Source organism: Oryctolagus cuniculus, chromosome 9, assembly GCF_964237555.1.
Source record: "Oryctolagus cuniculus chromosome 9, mOryCun1.1, whole genome shotgun sequence".
Taxonomy (NCBI): Eukaryota; Metazoa; Chordata; class Mammalia; order Lagomorpha; family Leporidae; genus Oryctolagus; species Oryctolagus cuniculus.
The window spans coordinates 116,952,067-116,975,043 of NC_091440.1; the positions used below are offsets into that span (position 1 = coordinate 116,952,067).

At 41.2% G+C, this 22,977-nt stretch overlaps 1 protein-coding gene across 44 annotated transcripts in view; it reads left to right on the forward strand.

Moving 5' to 3' along the window:
- Positions 1 to 22,977, forward strand: part of PLEKHA5 (pleckstrin homology domain containing A5) — a 265,114-nt gene that overhangs the window by 182,903 nt on the left and 59,234 nt on the right. For 27 of the 44 annotated variants that reach the window (XR_011378676.1, XR_011378675.1, XM_051850805.1 and 24 more), the window contains 4 exons: positions 898 to 1,363; positions 3,968 to 4,051; positions 6,808 to 6,927; positions 7,729 to 7,782. Coding sequence is in view for 42 of the 44 variants with exons in the window: in XM_051850805.1 (XP_051706765.1) it covers positions 898 to 1,363; positions 3,968 to 4,051; positions 6,808 to 6,927; positions 7,729 to 7,782 (724 nt within the window). In the remaining 2 variants the exon portion in view is untranslated. The remainder of the gene's footprint in view (positions 1 to 897; positions 1,364 to 3,967; positions 4,052 to 6,807; positions 6,928 to 7,728; positions 7,783 to 22,977) is intronic. The other 17 variants (XM_070048492.1, XM_070048494.1, XM_070048499.1 and 14 more) reach the window with 2 other exon arrangements.

Below are 22,977 nucleotides of genomic sequence, written 5' to 3' on the forward strand. Positions count from 1 at the left end.
GTCTTCCTCCAGTTAAGTAGCTGTGGTTCTGAGAGAGGAGCCCATGCACCCAGCAACAGCCCACTCCCCTTCTTTATGCTCCATCGGTGCAGTTTGAAACCTCCATGTTCGATCCAGGAATCCTGTTTAATTATTCTAATGAGTTGTGTGAGAATGAGAGTCCAGGAATTTATTTGTGTAAAAATAAAGAAGGTGCAGGGACAGACTTCAGATCAGATCTTCGACATTCTAGTTTTTCAAATGAAGTGTGACAAATACCTTCTTTTTTTTTTTTAATTTATTTATTTTTTTTTATTTTTATTTTTTTTGACAGGCAGAGTGGACAGTGAGAGAGAGACAGAGAGAAAGGTCTTCCTTTGCCGTTGGTTCACCCTCCAATGGCAGCCGCGGCTGGCGCACCGCGCTGATCCGATGGCAGGAGCCAAGTACTTCTCCTGGTCTCCCATGGGGTGCAGGTCCCAAGTACTTGGGCCATCCTCCACTGCACTCCCGGGCCATAGCAGAGAGCTGGCCTGGAAGAGGGGCAACCGGGACAGAATCCGGAGCCCCGACCGGGACTAGAACATGGTGTGCCGACGCCGCTAGGCGGAGGATTAGCCTAGTGAGCCGCAGCGCTGGCAAATACCTTCTTCTTTAAGCCAGATTATATACCGTGTGGAACTAGTAGTCTTTACTGTAATTGATACGGAAGTTGTTTATTTGATGTATTGAGCTCATCAAGTTGAATTTCATAAAAGGATTATGATAATAATTGATACCTTATGTATCAGTCTTTTTAAAATGTATATATTCTCACATCTATTTTACTTAAACCAGAAGAAAATAAATGCACTGTAATTCAGAATTTGGAAAATTTTTCCGTTTTTTTTACACTTGGATTTTGGTTTTTGATTTTAGAATAATTTCTTACCAAACATTACCCAGAAATATGCCGAGCCACAGGGCCCAGATTATGGCCCGCTACCCTGAAGGTTACAGAACGCTCCCGAGGAACAGCAAGACCAGACCTGAAAGCATCTGCAGTGTGAACCCTTCGGGCCACGACAAGACCCTGGGTCCTGGAGCGGAGGAGAAGCGCAGGTCAATGAGAGACGACACCATGTGGCAGCTCTACGAGTGGCAGCAGCGCCAGTTCTACAATAAGCAGAGCACCCTCCCTCGACACAGTACTTTGAGTAGCCCTAAAACCATGGTTAATATTTCGGACCAGACCATGCACTCCATCCCCACGTCACCTTCCCATGGGTCCATGGCTGCTTACCAGGGTTACTCCCCTCAACGCACCTACAGATCAGAGGTGTCCTCACCCATCCAGAGAGGAGATGTGACGATAGATCGCAGACACAGGGCCCATCACCCCAAGGTAAGGCAAACTGTCGCCCATGTTAGCTCACTGCTGGGTAGCTGCTGTGTTTGCTTTCTGGTAGACTGAGCTTTGAAATACAAGAGACAAGAGAATAGGGAGAAAGTAAGCAAGGCTGGTCTTGGTTACTTAAAAAACTTTTTTTTTTAATTCTACAGTGTCGAATCTCCCGTATAAAGCCTAACATTGCGACGCTGCAGCTCCCAGGAGCACAGAAGCAGTTCTTTTGAGCGATGCATTATGCATTCTTCTCTGCTTGGTAGCGTAGCTCATCAGATCTCCACACATGCATTTTTATTGGCTCTTTACACACTTGCAGATTCCACACCTTCCCTCTTCTGGCGTGTGTGTAATCTTCTATCAGGTTCATCCTGTTTATTTTAAGGATGAAAGTGTTGACCTCATCTTCTAAGCAGCGGAATGTATGGCATAGCGAGATATCTCCTTAAATACCCAATTTAATATTAGGGTCTCAAGAGACCTAGCAGTATGTATAGGAATACATTTTAATAATTAAGACACAGAGATTATTTTCTGTTATTATTTGAACTTAAGTTGGTTTAAGCATTGCTTAGTTAATTATTTGACGTGGATTCACAGTGCTTTGATCAGCTAGCCAGTGTGTAGCCAGTTCCCTAATGTCTATCCTGAAGTGAAATAAATGTCCTTTTCTTTTTAATCCTAGAGAAGTTCTTGCTTTCTGCCACTTTAAAATGTACCTTTTCTTGTTATCCTTGTAACAGGCTGAATCCTTCAGTTTGCATTATTTTGTAAAGCATTTGTTTGATGTTTCCATAAATGTTTGATGGAAATTAATAGATCAATCAGAAATTTTCTTTTGAAGAAAATTTCAGTTTGTCCCCCAAAAGGCTCACTTTGAACTCCAATGCAGCAGTCTTGTCACTTTTTACATCCAAAGGCTGAATTATGATTGATAAAAATAGAAACAATATAATAAGAAAAATCTATTCCAATATAACTTAGTGTGTGCTTTTAAAGTGACTAAATTGCATGCTGTCATGGTTACTAGTGTTTTTCATATTCTTGGGTAGAATGTATCTATTTCAGTAACAAATAGGAGATGAATGTCACTCTCTATTCAGTTCCCAGACAGCTGACTGTCTACCACTACTCTCAGAAAATGGCTCCAACATTGCCAAATGTTTTCTTTTAAGCTGTTCTTTGATCTCCCATGATTTAGATCAGCGCTTCTCAAATTATGGTCTAGACTCCTGGGGTGTTCCCTAAGTGTCCTCATCATACTTCCTGAGAATCTATAAGGTCAAAATTATTTTTAAAATGATAAGGCCCTATTCATTGTACTACCATTTATACATTAGAACAAAAGCAACATTGGGTGAATCTGCTAGCACCTAAGGTAAGTCGAGACCTTGGCTCCAAACTGTACTAGGGACAAAGTGTGTTTCACTGCTGCACACTTGAATATAAGAATAATAGCAAAAATAATAATAGTAATAATAACAGAGTAGCAGATTAACTTAAGAATCTCCTTGATGAAACAGTAAGAGATAATTTTAGTGACTCTTAACCTTTAATCACATTTCATTCTAATATAGTGGTGAAATAGGGTCATACATAAGGTGTATCTCTTGTATACTAAAGTTCAAGTGGTTGATTTGATGGGAAACATTTACGTGATTATTTGAATTGGAAGCTGAACTAACTCCTTCATGCAACACCATTTATTGGTGGAGAAAGAAACAAATGATAAATATGGTTATTCAGGGTTGATGTTGACAGACATACTTTCTCAAAGTGAAATGCGAACATGTCCCTTCAATAAAACAACTGGCAATATTTGTCACTAACAACAACATTTGAGTTTTCAAGTAAAAACTGTAATTTTGAAACTCACATATCTGCCACTCTGAGCTTGATGGCTTTGCGGTGCTTAAAGCTTGGTGGTGACACTGACACTTGTGAATTTTGATACTGCGTACTGAAATGTGACAGCCTTGGGAACATTGCATAACTCACTGAAGCAGCATTTTCTAGATGACCAGTGTTCGATGTGACAGTCACTTAAAGTGCAAATTGACCAATGGAGGTTAATGCATCAGGATATCAGAAGTTCACTGATAAGTTTGAGATAACACTTTACAACTATACTTTAAGAAAGTACCACTCATTTTAGCTTTAATGCAGTATTAAAGATGAATATTGGCATTCATCCCAAGAAACTACGAAGCTTTCTTCCTATTTCCAAGTACACATATTGAGGTTGAATTTTTTTCACATACTTTTCACCAAGAGATTCTCACCACGGGGTGAGCACCGAAGCCAATGACGTGAAAGATTTACCAAGCTGAAAAACACTGCCACCCTTGTCACTAAATTCATTTTTAAAAATATAAAGGGGTCCTGAGACCCATAGGTATGAGAATAGCGAATCCAGTCTAATACAGAATTACCCTGTTCAACATGGGTATTTAAATCACATGAGAAATTTTCATGTCTTTTTATCAGCACTAATAGTTAATTTTTAAATGGCAGCTTGTAATATGAATTTAAGATTTCTCATGACTAACATGGACAAGGAAGAGAAATTCACCACAGAACTATGCTGTGCCTTTGTTTTCCTAGCATGTCTATATACCTGACAGAAGGTCAATGCCAGCTGGCCTAGCTTCACAGTCCGTCAGTCCCCAGAGCCTGCAAGGCAAAACGGTGAGTATGATGTCTTTATTCACCGTGTCATGTTTTATTTATGCACTACCCAGGAAGGCACAGACCTGACATAGTTTTGAAGTTTGCATTTTCAGAGGAGTATCCCAAAGGAAAACTGTTACTGCTTCCCTGGAAGACATGCTCATCAGAACGAAGTAGCCATTTCAGTGTCTTAGTGAATCTTTTCCCTAAACTGACCACCTAAACAAAAACTCACATTTTGAAGGTTTGACTGTTTGTTCCTTAGTAGAGCAAACCCAGCAAGCAACCATGAGTAAATCAGCCTAGGGCACATTAAGATTTTTTTTCTTGTGAATTTTTATGTTTTTAGAGCAAAAAAAAAAAAAGGACCTAATTTGCATAATTGTGCAGGAGAAGTATCTGCCATGATTGATTGGTCAGTGTTACCTTCACAGTGGGAAGGAGTTAGGTTACCAGAACACCACCCCTCCTTAAGCTGAAGAGAAAAGCTGATTGCATCACTGCGTTTGCTTTCAGTGGCATTCTTTTATCAGGGGAGCTGGCTTTGTTATCAGTAAGTAGTCTCAGTGTCTGTGAAAATGTGGTTCCATCACCTGTATAGGTTTTCATCATCTACAATTCTCTTGCTACAATAATCAAAACTCACGCGTCTGAACACTGTTTTATTCATCTCCTGCAGGTATAGGTATAAGGAAAACAGTTCCTTGCTTTAAACTCTGTACAGTTTATTTATTAAGGATTACAAGGATTGCTTGACTAAAAGTGAGAACTTTTAAATGCTGGAATTCTTCACATCAGATGGTTTATCTGACATGGAAACTGGCACTTGTCGTAAAATAAATACTAAATGTCCTGTTATGAAACTTTCTCTCCTGCCTTGCTCCCTCTAGTGGATATTTGGCATAAAGGCTGTTTGCCATAGCCTACTCCCCTCCCAACCCCAGTTAAATATGCCTCTTTCTACTCGGCCTCACAATTGAAATATCTAGCAAACTTACCGATATCTTTTATCCCTTACAAAGAAAAATAATAATAATAATAATAAAGTTTACCTCTTTATCTCTATAGATAATAAACCAGAATTTCAAGATTTCTCTTGGCATTTGTCAAACATCACTCTGGGTCTTAGAATATCTGAATCTCATATTTGACCCTACGTGCTCCCTGACAAGACCTCAAGAACTAGACGTGATGATCATGACCTGAGGACCATCCTCGAATATTGAGGTCACCAGGTGTGACTGGCTTCCGAACACAAGCAGCTCTTGTTATGCAGTGTCTTAAGTCTCACACTGCCAATATTCTTTTTGACCCCTGGAAAGAAAAAAACATAGTTTCACCTCTATGAACAGATACCCAGCTTTCTCTATTCTAGTAACAGTAGTTTACGTTTCTGCTGATGCTTTTCCTGTCTGAAGGCAATAATTTTAATATGATTCCAAGTAACATTTTAAAAGACTTCTGTCTCTAAAAAGGATTATATGGAAAATAAAAGGCAAGATCATTAAACGAACAGAACAGAAAAGAGCTGATAAAATGCTACAGTGTAGGGAAAGCAAATCCAATTTCTTTTTTTTTTTAATTATTATTATTTTTTTTACTTGACAGAGTTATAGACAGTAAGAGAGAGAGACAGAGAGAAAGGTCTTCCTTCCATTGGTTCACTCCCCAAATGGCCGCTATAGCCGGAGCTGTTCCCATCCGATGCCAGGAGCCAGGAGCTTCTTCTGGGTCTCCCACATGGGTGCAAGGGCCCAAGGACTTGCGCCATCTTGTACTGCTTTCCCAGACTACAGTAGAGACCAGATCGGAAGTGGAGCAGCCAGGACTAGAACCCAGCACCCATATGGGATGCCGGCGCCGCAGGCGGAGGATTAACCAAGTGAGCCACAGCATCGGCCCAAGCAAATCCAATTTCAAGAATGCTTTTTGGCATGATTTTTGGAGTACATCATGGCCATTAATTGAGTAAATCCTCCTCACCTACCTGCAGTTCTTAATAGCAAAACTCAGAGAAACACCAAGTAATATTTTATGGGCTATTAGGCTGCCAGTGCCTATACTTCACATTGGCTTGTTAAGGAATTTCACTCACTGGTGAAATATTTTTTCTTAGGACTTAGAGAAGCCTATCAAGAACCATACTGTGGAAGGAGAGTTTACACAGCCATGGAAACTGCCTTTTCTTCTTTCTTAAAAAATACAACCCATCTTTGGGTCATGGAAAATGCTGTGAATGTACTCATGGTGACATTCAAAGTATAACTGGGAAATAATTAATAGCTCTCAGGTACTAAGATTAGTAATGCAAAAAGACTGTCCAAGTTTTGTATGAATTTTAGTTCTTTGTTATTTAACTTCCGTTGTTTAAAACTGTGTATAGTTGGACATACCAGGTGTTAGTTTACTGCTGGAAAAGTTCTTAGACATCTTAATAATATATTTTCAATAATCTTTTAATAGCTCTTACATGTACAGTTTATAAAGGTTTGGGGCATTATGACTGTTAAGCGTGAATCAGTGTTGCAGTATCCTCTCGAGTACTGAGAAGATGCCTTACCACATGGTTGCTTTGCTGTGAAGTAACACTGTTCCTCCTGTTTCTCTAGATGTCTATGCATTTGTGTAGGACCCATCATCATAGTGCCTAGGCATTATGCTTGATGTCAGCCAAAAGAGGAAACTTGCCAAGAAGGCTTGGTTTAATGTCTGTCACTTAAGACAACCATTAATCTGTTTTCCACTGTTTGGATTCTTAAATTGTACCCCCTCAGCCAGAGGAGCTTACGCTGCTGCTAATAAAGCTGAGACGGCAGCAAGCAGAACTGAGCAGTGTCCGGGAGCACACGCTAGCACAGCTCATGCAGCTCAAGCTCGAGGCCCCCAGCCCAAAGGTCAGCCACCAAGACATCTGTCAGTGTCGTCTGCCGTCATCACTTCTTTTCAGTGTCACAGTGTTGAGCATGAGCCCATCCCATCATTGCAGCGACAACATTAGGCTCTCCTATTGACCCTTTGAGAAGTCACCTTACTGACATTATTGAGAAAATTCAGGTAGGATGCGTTTGTTCCTAGACACCTCCCCAACCACTTACCCAGCCAACTGTTGGCTGTGAGGCGGAAAATCCATATGGATCTTAAAATAGTGTTTGTTATTCTCTGAATATTTTGTGACCTTGTCCACATCTGCTAAAACAGATGCTGAGAAGTCCTATAATTTCCAGTAAAGTTGAGAAAATTCATTATGGTTGTAATAATACTGGCTTCTACTTGCCAAAGATGAATTTTAAGATCTACCTTTTGGTCTTGACAAAAAAAAAGGCACTCATAAAAACATTTCTCAAAGGGTTTAATAGTCTCTGACTATATGAGAAACATTGAAAGAAGTCTTCCACTGCAGAAAAAATTAACATGTGGAGCGTCCCACATTCAGTCTGCTGAAGCCATTTGGGAGTGCTTTTCTGCTTGGTAGACTGCTATTTACACGCATGTCACCTTCATTTCTTACAAAAGTAAATATAATTTCATAAAACTTTGAAGTGTCACCTGGACACTTTCCACATATGCTTGAAAGTTGTGTGCTGTGATGTCATTGGTTGTCTTAAGTTCTTTTTTCTTATTTTGAAATTGACTTTTTCACAAATTCTGCGCCCTCTTTCTCTATCCTGTTTTTCCCCTTAATTGATGCCTACTAGAATGAAATTCTTTCACATCATCTTCAAAGGAACACCATATATTTGGACCATCAGGTGGGACTCATAGAATTTTCTTACTTTAATACCTGACAGAATTATAAATGTAGTATACTTTTCCAGGCTGCTCAGATATTTGTCACTCTGACTTTTTTTGTAGCATGACTTTTGCAAATACAGAATAAGAAATCTCTGATCAGATTAATATACCACAGTAACCAGGGAGAGAGAGTGGTTGGAAAAGCAGGAAGAATGCAAATCCTGGGTTGCTGGAAATCAAAAGCATGAATTTTCTAGAGTTCTCTCTTACCTGAGTTAAACCCCTACTGAGTCCCATCTTAGCTTATGCTTGACCTAATGAAAGGAACAGGCCCTGAACTGTGAATTGTCCCGTTAGAAGGCCAGATGGAGGAGGGGTGCTATATTCCCAAAGGGATGGGTGAGCTGGGAAGCAAAGGTGATCGTGAGTTGCCCGTCTTTATCCCTTGTTTGCTGCCTCCTCCCAGTGTTTGGGCTTTGTCAAGATAGGTAGAGGCAGTTTCCTACATAGCGACCTGCAGTTCTGAGCATTTGCTCCGTTCCAGCAGCAGGTGCAACCAGTGAAGGGTGATGTTCAGAAGTGAAAATGGCTGTGAACAAGGACTGACTCTCATGTTTTAGGTTATGAAATGGCCTACTGATAGTTAATTTTAATTTGATAGGAATTTTTTGGTTATTAAATAATTTCTTCTAGTGAAAACATCCCTTTCATGTGAATTAAAGAAAAACTTATTTTAGCTTATTTTAAAATACTCAGATTTGAGTATTTTATCAAATACAGATGTTATTACAAGAAAATGCTGTAAGACAAATATTCATTGGATTATAGTCATCTCTTTGAAACAAAACAAGAGTGTACTTCTTTAGTTATATTTGAAGAGGGGTCTTACATTAGGATAACCTTTAAAAGTTGTTAAATCATTTTTCTTAATTTTAAATTAAATTAACTTCATTAATACAAAATTCATATATTTTCCACAAAACGTTGTAATCATCATTTTGCCTGCTAGAATGCTTTTTTTTAAATTAGTGTTTCATGTCTCCAAATTCAGATTGTTAATCCAGAGGCTCATGCTATGGACATGTAACTGCAGTGTATGTCATGGTTTTTGAAAGTAGTCTAGTAAAAACATGTCAGCTAATTAATAGGGAAGTGTATCTTCCTTCAGAATTCTGTACTGCCAGAAACTCTGGGGAAGGACAGGTAAATGTATTAAACAATACCATCATTTGCTAAGGTGGCTCTTCTGAACTCCCTGTCTTGGGTAGAGCTATTTTATCCCTTTGTCAAAATGACCCATCCCCCACTGAGGTCACTGTGAATGTCATTCCTCTCTGAGCAGCTTTGCCAGACCTTACATGCTACGCCAGCACTACCTGGTCCCACAGGTAGCGTTGGAAAGTCTCACTGTTACTGGTCTCCTACAGTCTCTGAATATGTCAGCAAAGGTTTTCCAGTATATACCTTTTGCTTATATTAGATCCTGAAGTAAAGTTAGGTTATTCCAATTTTTCAATTTGGTGATAAGAAGAAGTACAGATTTGGATTGTTTGAATGATACTCAGACATTGAGATAACACTGTTTCTAGTAGGAAAACTTGGGCCATTTTTAGATAATAATTAGACAATATATAAATGTATGGTGGGAACTTGGCCCAGAAACTCAACTTTTCCTAAATGTATGTATTTTTAAGGTTTCCTAAAGAAAATCTCTGTTTAAATAAATGCTAAAATGTTATGCTTCAAATAATTCCACTTGATATGAATGAAATTATTTACTTTTGAGCTCTCCTATATTTTAAAACACTAGTTATGGCTATTAAGTTTCATAAAAATAATTCTTGATAATTTAAAACTTTAATGAAATGATTTATTCAGTGCAAACATTTCCAGCTTTTAATCTTGTTACTGCCATTAATCAATTTCAAATAAGCGGTCTTCGGTATTTGTAAGGCATTATTGGTTGCCTGGATTTATAAATCGATTGATCAGATTTATATAACCAGAAATTGGAAAGTGCATTCTAAAATCTGAAAGTCAGAGACGTGGCTCTGGTCACATATTATATTGTATACCAAACCAAGTGAACATGTGCTAATCAGTTCTCATTTTTTATGCTAATTCTGCTTGTCCTAATCATCACAATAACCTAAGGCCAGCAAACAAGGCCAACAGTCTTCCTCTTGCCTCTTGTCAGATATCACAGTCATCCAAAGGAAAATTTTGATTTCAAGTCTGCTACCTCCTATCAGCCAGTGATCTCTGAGCTCCTTCAGAAGTAAATTCATTTCTGATACTATTGGATTGTTTATAACAAATAAAGAATGAAAAATTGCCCTAACTGAAATTCTGAAGATTTACGTTAAACAATCCAAAAATCCTGAGCTATGTTACTTAACTTGAGCTTTAGCAGAATAATTTGGTTTCTCATTATCACCATTAATGAGGACAAGTGATATATTGAAGTGGTTTCAGAATAACAATAGCTATACTAGGATGTGGTAGACTTTTCTTACGTTTTTTGTTTCAGTTTGAAGTATACAATTCTAGTTTATGTTTTTATAGCCCAGTTAGTGGACTGTTCAAAGTCTACATATAGTAACACTCTACCCAGTTAATCATTTCTGTGAATTTTAAGGTAGCATGGCCCCCAGATAGACTTAGGAACCTACAGTAATCCTAACAATATTTGATGCCCCTCACTCAGATTCCCAAATGTCTTAGTAGCTCACTTCCTTCTCATTCAGCTTGGCTATCACTGAATATTAAAGAAACTCTTGGTTACAGAGTGAGTGAAAATTGCCAACTTCATGCAAAAATTTATCTGCCTAATGGATTTATCTTTTACTAGCTGTTTCCATGCTTATTCCTCTGCCTAACAGAAGGTACAAGGGAAAAGGACCAAAATCTTAAGTAAAATGTTGTCATAGCTGCGTACTTGCCAGAAAGTTGGACATAAATTCCAAATTATCAGCGTTTCCGGTGGAGTCTCCTCCCTCAGAGAATGGTTGTCCTGCTGTAGCTTCTTGAAAGTACCCCTGTAAAAATAAGCTGGAAAAAAAAGTGCCACTGTAACTGGTGTATATTTTATGAGGGGAAAGAGAAAACCTTGATATTTTCCTTTCTTCTCAGAATAGGGCAGATCAAGTGTGAGTTTAGAACTGTATAGCCCCGCTGAGCAAGCATAGAAGCCCCTAAAGGTTCTGTAGAGGCAAACCCAAGTTGTTGTAACTGGCATGGCAGGTTTCCATGGAAGCTTAGCAGAGCTCACATTCAGTTGTAAGATACAGACACTTGCTGATTGGGCTCCTGTGCCATGTCTTTAGTAGCACCCCTGGTGGTTAGACACCCAAACAGGCTACCAACCTAACCCAGTCGTGTATCTAAAGACCAGACTCACGGTATTACACACCCTAACCACAGAAAGCATCTCTCAAAAAACGTGTTCTGCGTGCCGAGCCCAGATTTCAGGAACATGCGTCTGCTATCGGGAGTAGGCATTCAAGTTTCCCAGTCTTGCCCCTTATTCGGACATTCCCATGTCAGGAAAGTCTATCAGTTTTGGCTCCTGTGGCCTAGACTAGGACTGTTTGGGATGAACAAAGGAATGAAATTGGGGTTTTAGAAACTAGGTCAGGAGCAGAAGAGAAGAACTAGGCAAGGCCTCACAGATGGAGAGCTGGAGGGTGCTGGATCAGTTGTAACGGGAATATTAATTGGAATGGGGAGATCACAGCGTGTTCTCGTCCCTTCACCCATTCTCCTCACCCAGATTTAAGCTCTTCTCTCCATTTGTTTCTTTCTCCCTCCGTTTCTCTGTCTGCCTTGCCCTGTTAGTGACTGAAGAGCAGTGTGAGGGGGTTGAGTTGATATTCCCGTTTCCTTTTCCCTACAGCCTTCCTGCCTGCATTCCAGAGTGGGCAATGAGACGCTAGAAACTGTGGCTGTTGCGGTTTGAACAGGACTTGGCTCCCCAAACTTAGGCTGGCGTTTAAACTCCAGAGTGCTAGGCTGATGGTTAATTGATTCACGTTAACGATTGGTAGATTAGTAGTGGAGATGTATCTAATTAAGGCGTCCAGTGGGTGGGCCTAGTGGGAGGTCTTTAGGTCAGTGGGGGCTCCTTGGGTGATGCTTCTTAAAAGAAGGGTGATTATGTAAGCCAAGTTTGGTCCATCTTTCTCTCTGCTTCCTGACCCGCCATGGGGTCACCCCTCTGTCCTCAGGCCTCACCAGATGCCTTAATCCCTGGGGCCAGCTATGCTCTTCCAAACCATAAGCCAGAAGAAGCCTTCTTCCCTGCTAAGTTGCTTCTCTTGGTATTGTGCTTGTAGTAATGAAAAATAGATTAACATAGTGCCTACAAAGGGGTAGACAGGTAGAGATTTGCAGGATCCGCAGATGTGGACAGTGCTTCCCAAGCTTTTTGTAAGCATGCTGCACACTGTGGGTGAACGAGCATACACCAGCCAACCCCTCACCCAGCAAATTTTCATTTACCAATCTCTTCAGGAACCAGCATCCCCCTTAATGTCAGTTGGCTAAAGGACCTTATCCTCAAATTGTCATGGAAAAGCAGGAAGTTTTTCATAACAAACCAGTATGCTGTAGTATGATAAAAGAAAAATCAATTCAAGCATACCTATGTGTTCTTTGTTGCATAAAAATATTTGAGGCTTGGAAGAATCAGTAGCTAAATCATTATGTCATATTTTATCAGCATGTATTTTTATTGTTTTATTTTACTTTTTTAAAGATTTGTTTTATTTATTTCAAAGGCAAAGTTAGAGAGAGAGAGATCTTCGATCTGCTGGTTCACTTCCCAAATGCCTACAACAGTGGGACTTTGCCAAGACAAAGCTAGGAACCCAGAACTCCATCCATGTCTCCCATGTGGGGCAATGGCACTTGGGCCATCCTCCGCTGCCTTCCCAGGTACTTTAGCAGGGAGTTGGATCACAAGTGGAACAGCAGCACTCAAGCTGGCCCTCACGTGAGATGGAGACATCACAGGCAGCAGCTTAATCTGCTGCACTACAACAGCAGCCCCAGCATATTTTTTTTAAAAAATCAGTGTTCTGTAGTACCATTTAGATTTCATGGCATAATTCTTTTTTATAAACAAAGTAATTTTTTAACCAAGCGTTAGAGTACTAGTGACTTTTGGATAAAGTCTGCTCTTCTGTCACGAGTTGCTATGAACTTTCCTCATCAGCACACCTTCTGTATCAGCAATGAAAAAGATCTGTGCAGACAGGACTGGCAACTTTTAGGCATACTTAATGCCAGGGAAAATGCTGTAGGTAGTTGGCACTGAAAACATCCAAGGTGAAAGCACAAGAACACTTATGTGCATTGGGTTCCTTTTGTTCAGGAAAGACAACTTCCCCATGAAGCGCGCACCGCTAACAAGATGATTCCAAAGATTCTTGATGACGTTTGTTGTTCAAGTCAATTCAGCAGCTTCATTCTGTTAAGCAGGATCCTATTTTCTGAAATATTTCAAGGGATCCTGGAGCTTCTATTTTTAAGGATGATTGAGAGTCATAAAAGGAAGCAGGAGATATAGAACAAGAATTCAGAAAAAGCAAACTAAGGAAGCTAGGAAGTTGAGCATATTTTAACACTTAACTGACCCAAACTGGTTATGTGGTACTTGCCTTCTATTGAGAATGATTCTCTCTCTCTCTCTCTCTCTCTCTCTCTCTCTCACACACACACACACACACACACACACACACAGTTCCCCGTGTTTCTTTTTTTCTCTCAACATATTTGATGAAGAATTGGGAAAGGGTCAGGGATGAAACCCAGGAAACTTGAGCAGAATCTGACGTCACCATGGCAGAACTCTGTCTAGGAAGACTACGTGGACAGTGGATAGATGTATTAGAATTGAGAGTGTGGAAAGACTGAACGGGATATATCTGTTCTGACCCCTTCAGTTGGCCTAGCCAAGGCCAGTGCTAGCATGGGTCTTCTGTTTTGTGCCAGTAATGGCTTTTTTCACCCATCTCAGCTCTAACTGGGGAATTTCCCACTTTCTTAGTGTTGTCTCAGCTGAGAGTTCATCTGTTCATCCTTTCGCCAGTCTTCCCTCTGTTCTCTTCATCTCTGGCCTCAGAAAACCAAGCTGTGGGTGTGTGGTCTTCTTTGATTTGGGCTTCTGTGCGGGCAGCTTGCTTTGGGAAGTGATGCCAAGGTAGGAGGAAACAAAGTGAGCAGGGAGGGAGGGATTGTATTATCAACTCTCCTAGACAACTTGGGTCTCCTCAGATTGGCTCTTGTTGGCAAATGAGTAGAGACACTGCAGAAAGTGACCCTCGTGAGCGACAGAAGAGGGAAGCTTTTGTCCTGGCTCCCCATCTCCCTTGCGGGTACAGGGGCCCAAGCACTTGGGCCATCCTCCACTGCCTTCCCAGGCCACAGCAGAGAGCTGGACTGGAAGAGGAGCAACCGGGACTAGAACCCGGCGCCCATATGGGATGCTGGCACTGCAGGTGGAGGATTAACCAAGTGAGCCACAGTGCCAGCCCCTCTCTGTGTAACTCTGACTTTCAAATAAATAAATAAATCTTAAATAAAGTTTTTTTTATAAAGGGAATGGAGCAGAAGTGGAGTAGCTGGGACTCGAACCAGTGCCCATGTGGGATGCAGACATCTCAGGCAGCAGTTTAATGCACCATACCTTAGCTCCGGCCCCAACACTGATCTTTCACGGTCTAACTGCCCAGGTTACAGGAGGAACATCAAACAGTGGACCACCCAAAAGCACCCAGAGCATAGCAAGCTACCTTGGCATCCTGCCTGCTCTCCACCACTCAAAAAATGGAAATTATACAAATGTATAAAAATGGCAGAATTGAGGGGGAGGTGCTGTGGCGTAGTAGGAGGCTACGCCTCTGTCTGTAGTTCTGGCATCCCATATGGGCTTTGCTTCAAGTCCCTGCTGCTCCACTTCAGATCCAGCTCCCTGCTGATGGCCTGGGAAAGCAGTAGAAGATGGCCCAAGTCCTTGGGCCCCTGCACACATAGGGGAGACCAGGAAGAAGTTCCTGCTTCAGATTGGTCCAGCTCTGGCCATTGCAGCCATTTGTGAAGTTAGCCAGTGGATGGAAGACCTCTCTCTGGCTCTCCCTCTCATTGTATGTAACTCTGCCTCTCAAATAAATAAATAAATCTTAAAAAAAAAAAAACTTAAAAGTAATTTGAGACTAAAGTTAAATGTATTTTTTTTAAAGATTTATTTATTTACTTGAAAGTCAGAGTTACACAGAGAGATAAGGAGAGGCCAAGAGAGAGAGAGAGGTCTTCCATCCGCTGGTTCACTCTCTAGTCAGATGCAATAGCTGGAGCTGTGCTGATCTGAAGCTAGGAGCCAGGAGCTTCTTCCAGATCTCTTACGTGGATGCAGGGGCCCAAGCACTTGGGCCATCTTCCACTACTTTCCCAGGCCATAGCAGAGAGCTGGATCCGAAGTGGAGCAGCCAGGACTTAAACTGGCACCCACATAGGATGCCGGTACTACAGGCAGTGGCTTTACCCGCTGTACCACAGTGCTGGCCCCAATGTACTTTTTTTTTTTTTTTTTAAGATTTATTTATTTTATTTGAAAAGCAGAGTTACAGAGAGGGAGAGAGAGGAAGAGAGGGAGAGAGGTCTTCTATCCACTGGTTCACTCCCCAGATAGCAGCAATGGCCAGAGCAGTAATGATTCGAAGCCAGGAGCTTCTTCTGGGTCTCCCTGCAGTTTCAGGGGCCCAAGGATTTGGACCATCTTTTATTGCTTTCCCAGGCAATAACAGAGAGCTGGATCTGAAATAGAGCTGCCGGGACCCAAACTGGCACCAAACTGCAGGCGGCGGCTTTACCGGCTATGCCACAGCGCTGGCCCCATTAAATATACTTTTGAGCCAGTTTTACTGGAAATAGGAAACTCATGAGCATCTAGAACTCTCTGGACATGTATTTTTGCTGATTACATGTTTATGTTGTGATTAGGAGAATAAAAGCCACCATACTCCTAACACACCTGAGCTGGTTACTGTTGCAACCCGCCCTCCAGTGCCTTTCTTCTGAGTTGTTGCATTTGCCTACACTTGGCAGTGTCTGCTTTTCACTCCCAGGTTTTGTTGGGTGTCCTCACCACTTTGTGTGCAGTAGCTTGGATCTTGTTTTCCTGGTTTGGGATGAGTTCCTTAACTTTAAGCTTTGGTTTTCACATTTGTAATGGGATGATAGTGCAGACCTCTTTGGGTGGTTGAGGATTCGTTGAGATAGAAGCCGTAGACTTCTTTGCACAGTGAGAGACACTAACTAGTAAGCCCTCAGAAAATGGGAGCTCGTCTCGAACTGCTGCAGTTGAAATTATTTAATCTCTGTAAAGCTCCTGGTACGTATTATGTGTTTCAGCTAACTCAGGACCTTCTACAAACTGCCTTTTCTCTACAGAGTCAAGGCTTAGTCCCCACCCCCAACCTTGAAACGTTTCCTCGCCCACAGACCCTCTTCCCCAGCCAGGGCCTCCCCCAGCCTCTGGGCCGTTCCCTGCGTAGGACCCGGGGCTCTTCACTGTCATGTACGGCATCCTGCTTGCGTCTCACACACAGCCTCTGCAGCAGATGCGCCGGTTACTTTTATCCTCATTTAGTCAGGTTCAACAACAACCAAAATCAAGAGGCTGGGATAAAAACATCTTATTAATGAATTTCCTGCCCATGTTCCCGCCCCCTTTATTTTGATTGGCGTGGAAATTAGCGGGAGTTGCTGTGTTGTTCTCTGCTGCTGCTTGTTACCTGAGGAACATCAACTCCTGGAGATGGCTTTAATGAAACAAGAAGGAAAACTTTATACTTGCAAAAGGAAATAACCCTGTGGCCCAGATTTTGCTTCTGTCTTAATTGTTGTTTCTTTTTTTTTTTTTTTTTCCTTCCAGAAAAGTTACCCATTCTGCAAAGATTTAGGGAGCTAAGTATGAGGCAGGATGTTAGTGCTTAGGGAGTTGGATTCTTGCATGATTTTCAAAGCCCAGGAAGGAAATAAGAGTTGAGCATAAATGCCAAAAACATTGACCTAAGGGTGTCATTATGTAGTTAAAACATAAGCTGAATAAATCTTTGAATTAATGGTAGGAATTCAGCTACTTGGTGCCATTTGTAACTCTAACAACATAATTACTGTTAATAAAATCCAAGTCCTTGTATTTAGAAGATACTTTAATTTGATTTAAAGCTCAAATATATTTTCAAGTAGATTTAGCCATGGCAAGAACAAATACCTTTTTGGCTAAAAGAGATGTAAGATTTTTGCTTTGAGACTATTTTGTCTCTTAAAAATGGCAAATTTCGGTGTATCCTTCAAAGAAGAGAAAAATGTGACTGTTTCAAGCGTTTCTTTCTATAATGAAGCATTTTCTAAAAAATGTACCTTGAGGTCTTTCAGTGTTTCCTGTTGCCTGTGGATGCTAGGAATAAACATATTTTAGTAGCATCAGACAATCTATTGAAGTCAAAGGAATACTGGTTAGAAAAGGGCCATTAAACAAGGAAAGAGATGAAGCTGCCAAAGTTAAAAATGAGATCTGTAGAGATTATCCAGTAACCAGCCAATAAGTAAATCATTCGGAAAGGCTCTACCCCAGCCCTTCTAAGTTTTCTTCAAAATATAGCTTTGTTCACTGAAGGACAAGGAAATGCCATATAGTCTAGCTACATCTTTTAAAGCAACATTGAGGCTTCTGAATATGTCACAGTGGTAACATGTTTCCAAAACTTCACTTTTAGAAACTAAAAACTAGCATGGATAGTTTATTCAGTGTGCTTTGTAATTACTGAAATAACCTCCATACCATCACTGCCCCTTCAGTTAATAAAGGATCTTATTTACATTCTTCTATTAGAGAAGTCACTTCAAATTTCCCTGCTTCCTGTTAAACAAAGAGTGGCTTCAATAGGTAGCCATAGCCTTCAATCTCAGGTTCCCAGACTTTCACATGTGCCTACAGAAACAGTGGAGAGCATTTACACAGTTGTTGTCTAAATGACCTGTGTATAAAGATCCCTGAATTCCCCAGAGCCTCTCCCTGGGCATGTCAAATTCTTTAGCCTTTTGGTTTTGCCACACATCTTAAGAGTTTATTGAGCTAGACAGGGGAGGGCATTCTTGAGAAATGGACTATTCCATGATTAGGCTATAAGGTTTTTTTTGTTTTTTGTTTTTTGTTATTGTTAAGACAGAATCCCAACTTTAAAAAAAATATTTTCCTAAGGAGTCATTAAGAACACAGGGAAAAGTCTGTTTTCCATTTAAATGGAAAATGACAGCCCAAAGATGGGCCCTCCCCTTAGTTATCAGTGAAGGACAAAAGCTCTGTGGGGTGGGTAGAGATCGTCCAGACTGCTTGCAATTTGCAGTTGGCGCAGAATTCAGACTGCGGGGAAATTCAGTCATTAAGACAGAGCTTGGGCAAATGAGGTTCAGATAAGGGGAAAGTCATACTCATTTGCTGGTTTAGAATTTCTAGACCTGTTATATCATATGATAGGAACTAACCACATATGGCCATTTAAGTTAGTTGCATTTGCATGAAAATAAAAATTCCTTTCCCTAGTCAAACTAGCCCAATGTCAAGTGCTGAATAGCTGCGCGTGGCAAGTGTAAAGCACCACACTGCATACACAGAACACTTCTGTGGTCACGGAAAGTTCCCTTGGGCACTAGGTGGTCTACTATATAAACTCTTTTTCTGATTTTTATGTTTTTGAGAAAGACAGAGACCCCCTGGTTGACTCCCCCAAAAGCCTGCAATGGCCAGGGTTGGATCAGGAACTCTGGCTGGGTCTCCTAGGAACCTAGTTAACTTGAGACATCACCACTGCCTCCCAGGTTCTGCATAATCAAGAAGCTAGTCAGGAGGCATAGCTGGGTACCAAACCCAGGTATTCAGATAAGGGACATGGGCATCTGAACCACTAAGCTAACCATTCTTTCCCGAAAACTGTTTTTAAAAGAGCAGTTAAGCCACTGTTTAGTCACCTACTACATAGGGTTTAGAGGATTTTTTTTTTCCTTTTTCTTTATTGTTTGAAAGTCAGAGTTAGAGAGAGAGAGGACTTCCATCCACTGGTTCACTCCCTAAATGGCTGTAACAGCCGGGGTTGGGTCAGGCCAAAGCCAGGAGCCTGGAGCTTCCTCCAGGTCTCCCATGCGGGTACAGGGGCCCAAGCACTTGGGCCATCTTCTACTGCTTTTCCCAAGCCCTTGGCAGGGAGCTGGATCAGAAATGGAGCAACCAGCTCTCAAAACGGCACCCATGTGGAATGCCGGTGTTACAGATGGAGCCTAACCCACTACACCACAACACTGGCCCCAGAACTAATCTTTTCTAAGGATAAATTATATGAAAGACCATTTTCTGGCCTTTACTTGGTGGTAACCTTTCTCCTCCCTGCTTCTCACCCCCAGTTATTCAAGAGCATTTACTAATGAATCAGAATATCCTGTTATTTTCTGCATTCAGAGCTGATCTAATTCCTACAGAGGTGGAGACTTTGAAACAGGTACTAAGAAGTTGTTAGAACAACTGGCAATTGCAAATTAGATTCTTGTCTAACACCTCACATCCCCATTGATTCTACTGAGTCACACTAATATCATTAATTTTTTTTTTTTTTTTGGACAGGCAGAGTGGACAGTGAGAGAGAGAGACAGAGAGAAAGGTCTTCCTTTGCCTTTGGTTCACCCTCCAATGGCCGCCGCGGCCAGCGCGCTGCGGCCAGCGCACTGCGCTGATCCGATGGCAGGAGCCAGGTACTTCTCCTGGTCTCCCATGGGGTGCAGGGCCCAAGCACTTGGGCCATCCTTCACTGCACTCCCTGGCCACAGCAGAGAGCTGGCCTGGAAGAGGGGCAACCAGGACAGAATCCGGTGCCCCGACCAGGACTAGAACCCCGTGTGCCGGCACCGCAAGGCCAATATCATTAATTTAAAAATTAAGTTGATTTTTTAAAAGGGAGTTAAATCTGTTAATGTATGGCTTCAGACAAAGACAACAGGAAAGTATTTTAATCTAGATGTTAATACTTAGGTCTTTTTTTTTGGCCGGCGCCGTGGCTCACTAAGCTAATCCTCCGCCTTGCGGCGCCGGCACACCGGGTTCTAGTCCCGGTCGGGGCGCTGGATTCTGTCCCGGTTGCCCCTCTTCCAGGCCAGCTCTCTGCTGTGGCCAGGGAGTGCAGTGGAGGATGGCCCAGGTGCTTGGGCCCTGCACCCCATGGGAGACCAGGAGAAGCACCTGGCTCCTGGCTCCTGCCATCGGATCAGCGCAGTGCGCTGGCCGCAGCACGCTGGCCGCGGCAGCCATTGGAGGGTGAACCAAAGGCAAAGGAAGACCTTTCTCTCTGTCTCTCTCTCTCTCACTGTCCACTCTGCCTGTCAAAAAAAAAAAAATATATATATATATATATACATACTTAGGTCTTTTTTTTTTTTTACGGGGGAAGGAGCAGTTGTGTGGGTGGTTTTTTGTTTTTTGTGGGTTTATTTTTTTTTTTTTTTTCAGTTAAGTTGGAGAACTATTAAGATATATTCTCTTAAGAAACACTAACGAAAGAAAAAAGCCTGGTGTTCTGAAGCGGAAGACTGTGCGCTGGCTCGTAGGCTGCTCTTGTGAACTCGCCCTGCCGGGAGGGAGCTAGACCTAGAGAGGCTGAGCCAGGCCCTGCCCTCACACAGCTTGTTACTTGTTTCCAGTCCAGAGATGTCAGCTGGGAAGTTCTGCTGGAGATTTTAGCAAGTGTAGTTACGTAATCCCATTCACTGGTTTTGAAGGTGTGGTTGTAAGGTCCAGATATTCCTATTAGCTCAGCATTCCTCAAAACTGAGAAGGAGGCTAGGATTAGGTACCAGATTTTCTTAAGAGTTTTTGTAAGCATTTGGATTTCAAAATTTCAACTGAAAATAGGTGTTTTTGTAGTGAACAAACCGTTGACGTTACTTAAGTGTATTTCCAAGGTGTTCCACATATATTTTCTTATGCAGTGCTGAAATTAATCACAAAAATTGCATAATGCCTAAGTTATACATTCTCTTTTATTATGAAATAGTGAACACTTTATAATAGCTTTGTAATTTAACAATTAACTAAAACCCAAGCCTATATTAGATATTACTTCAAAGAAGAAATTAAAGCTGGAATCCAGACATCAAATTCATTTTCAGTAAATTATTAAACTTCCTACATGTACTAATTAGTCTTTCTCTTACTCTGATTTCTCAAAACAAAATATAAGGCCTGGCACTGTGGCTCAGCAGGTTAAGCCACCATCTACAGCACCAGCATCCTATATGGTCTCTGGTTTGAGTCCTGCCTGTTCCACTTCCAATCCAGTTCCCGGCTAATGCACCTAAGAAAGCAATGGAGGATGGCCTAAGTGCTTGGGCCTCTGCACCCACATGGGAGACTCAGATGAAGCTCCTGGCTTCTGGCTTCAGCCTGGCCATGCCCCGGTCATTATGGCCACTTGAGGAGTGAACCAGAGGGTAGAAGATCTCTCTCCTCTCTCTGTCTCTCCCATTCACATTGTAACTTTGACTTTCAAATAAATAAATAAATCTTCAGAGAAAAAATACATAGGCTGTTAACATAACTATCATAACAGTTTCTAGGATTCTCATAGTCAGACCATAAAAGAATTAGTATATGGGTCATTGTGGCTCATTAATCACCACGAAGATGCTAATACGAGATGTTAGTTGGAGAACTAGGGTAAAGGATATATGGGAACTCTTTGTATTACTATCTCACAATTTTTGTTTTGTAGATTTAAAACTTCTGAAATGAGATTTTTTAAATAAAATACATATAGAATATTTCATAGTTAGTGAAGAGAACCACTAGCCTATTTCTAGAGTATATTTGGAAATACTTAATAATAGCAAAACTCCCCTTGTATTGGACCCTGATTAGCATATTTAATTGACATCTGCTGTTACAGGTCATATGCAGAAAGAAAGCCACCACAGTCAGGACCACTAACCTGCCCATCTATCAGGGAATTGGAGCATCTATTCTTTTAAAGATCCCCAAGTGATTCTAATGTGGGTTAAGAACCATTGATCTAAACAAACCTGAACATTATTTCAGATGCAGCCAGTAGTAAAAAGGAAAAGAGGTATCACAAAGTGGTCATAAGTATTTACAAATCAGTTACAGAGCTTGATTTTTTTTCAGTTCGTTAACCTTTCTTCCATTAAGTGCTGGTGTGGTTACAGACTCAGAAGACGGAGGAAAGGTAGTGAGAACAGGGCTGTGGAACAGACCTCCGTGCATGGAAGCTCACTTCACTGGAGGCCTCCAACCGGGCTCTTCTACCTTGGCCCCTGCCTTGAACATATGAAAACATGGTGCCGTCTTGAGTTTCTCTCTTTTTTTTTTTTTTTTTTTTTTAATGGTACATACAAGAGGAAAGATTTTTTGGAGTTTTTTCTTTTTTCTTTTTTTTTTTGTTTTTGTTTTTTAAGATTCATTTGAAAGGCAGAGTTACGGAGAGAGAGATAGAAAGTATATGTGAGAGACTTTTATCCACTGGTGCACACCCCCATTGGCTGCAACAGCCAAAGCTGGGCTGATCCAAAGCCAGGAGCCAAGAGCTTCTTCCAGGTCTCCCACGTAGGTGCAGGGCCCAAACACTCAAGCCATTCTCTGCTGCTTTCCCAAGCACGTGAGCAGGAAGCTGGATTGGATGTGGAACAACTGAGACTTGAACCAGCACCCAAATGGGATGCCAGTGATATAAGCACAGCTTTACCTGCGACGCCACAGTGCCAGCCCCATCATGAGTGTTTCTTAGCCACTCTGTGTCACCAAGGGGTGTTTGCTGGAACATATGGTTTCATTAATTTGGTTTTATTTCAGCTTTATATAATTTTTATCTATGACTCTTTATTTAACTTTTTTATTGGAAAAGCAATATCTACTCAATGTGGAAATTTTAGGAAATGTGAAGAAATATAGGGAAAGAAAAATACAGATTATCCACACTGCCGCAAGTTAAAATAATTGCTAACCTTTTTCATTTCTTTTGTTTACTTAGTTGTCCACTTCCAAAGGTGCCTTCCCATTTTAATGTTAGCAAACTTAATCTGTATGTACTTCAAATATTTAACTCCAGAAATTATTTCCAAGACACTCTGCAGTTTGTAATTTTAGATGT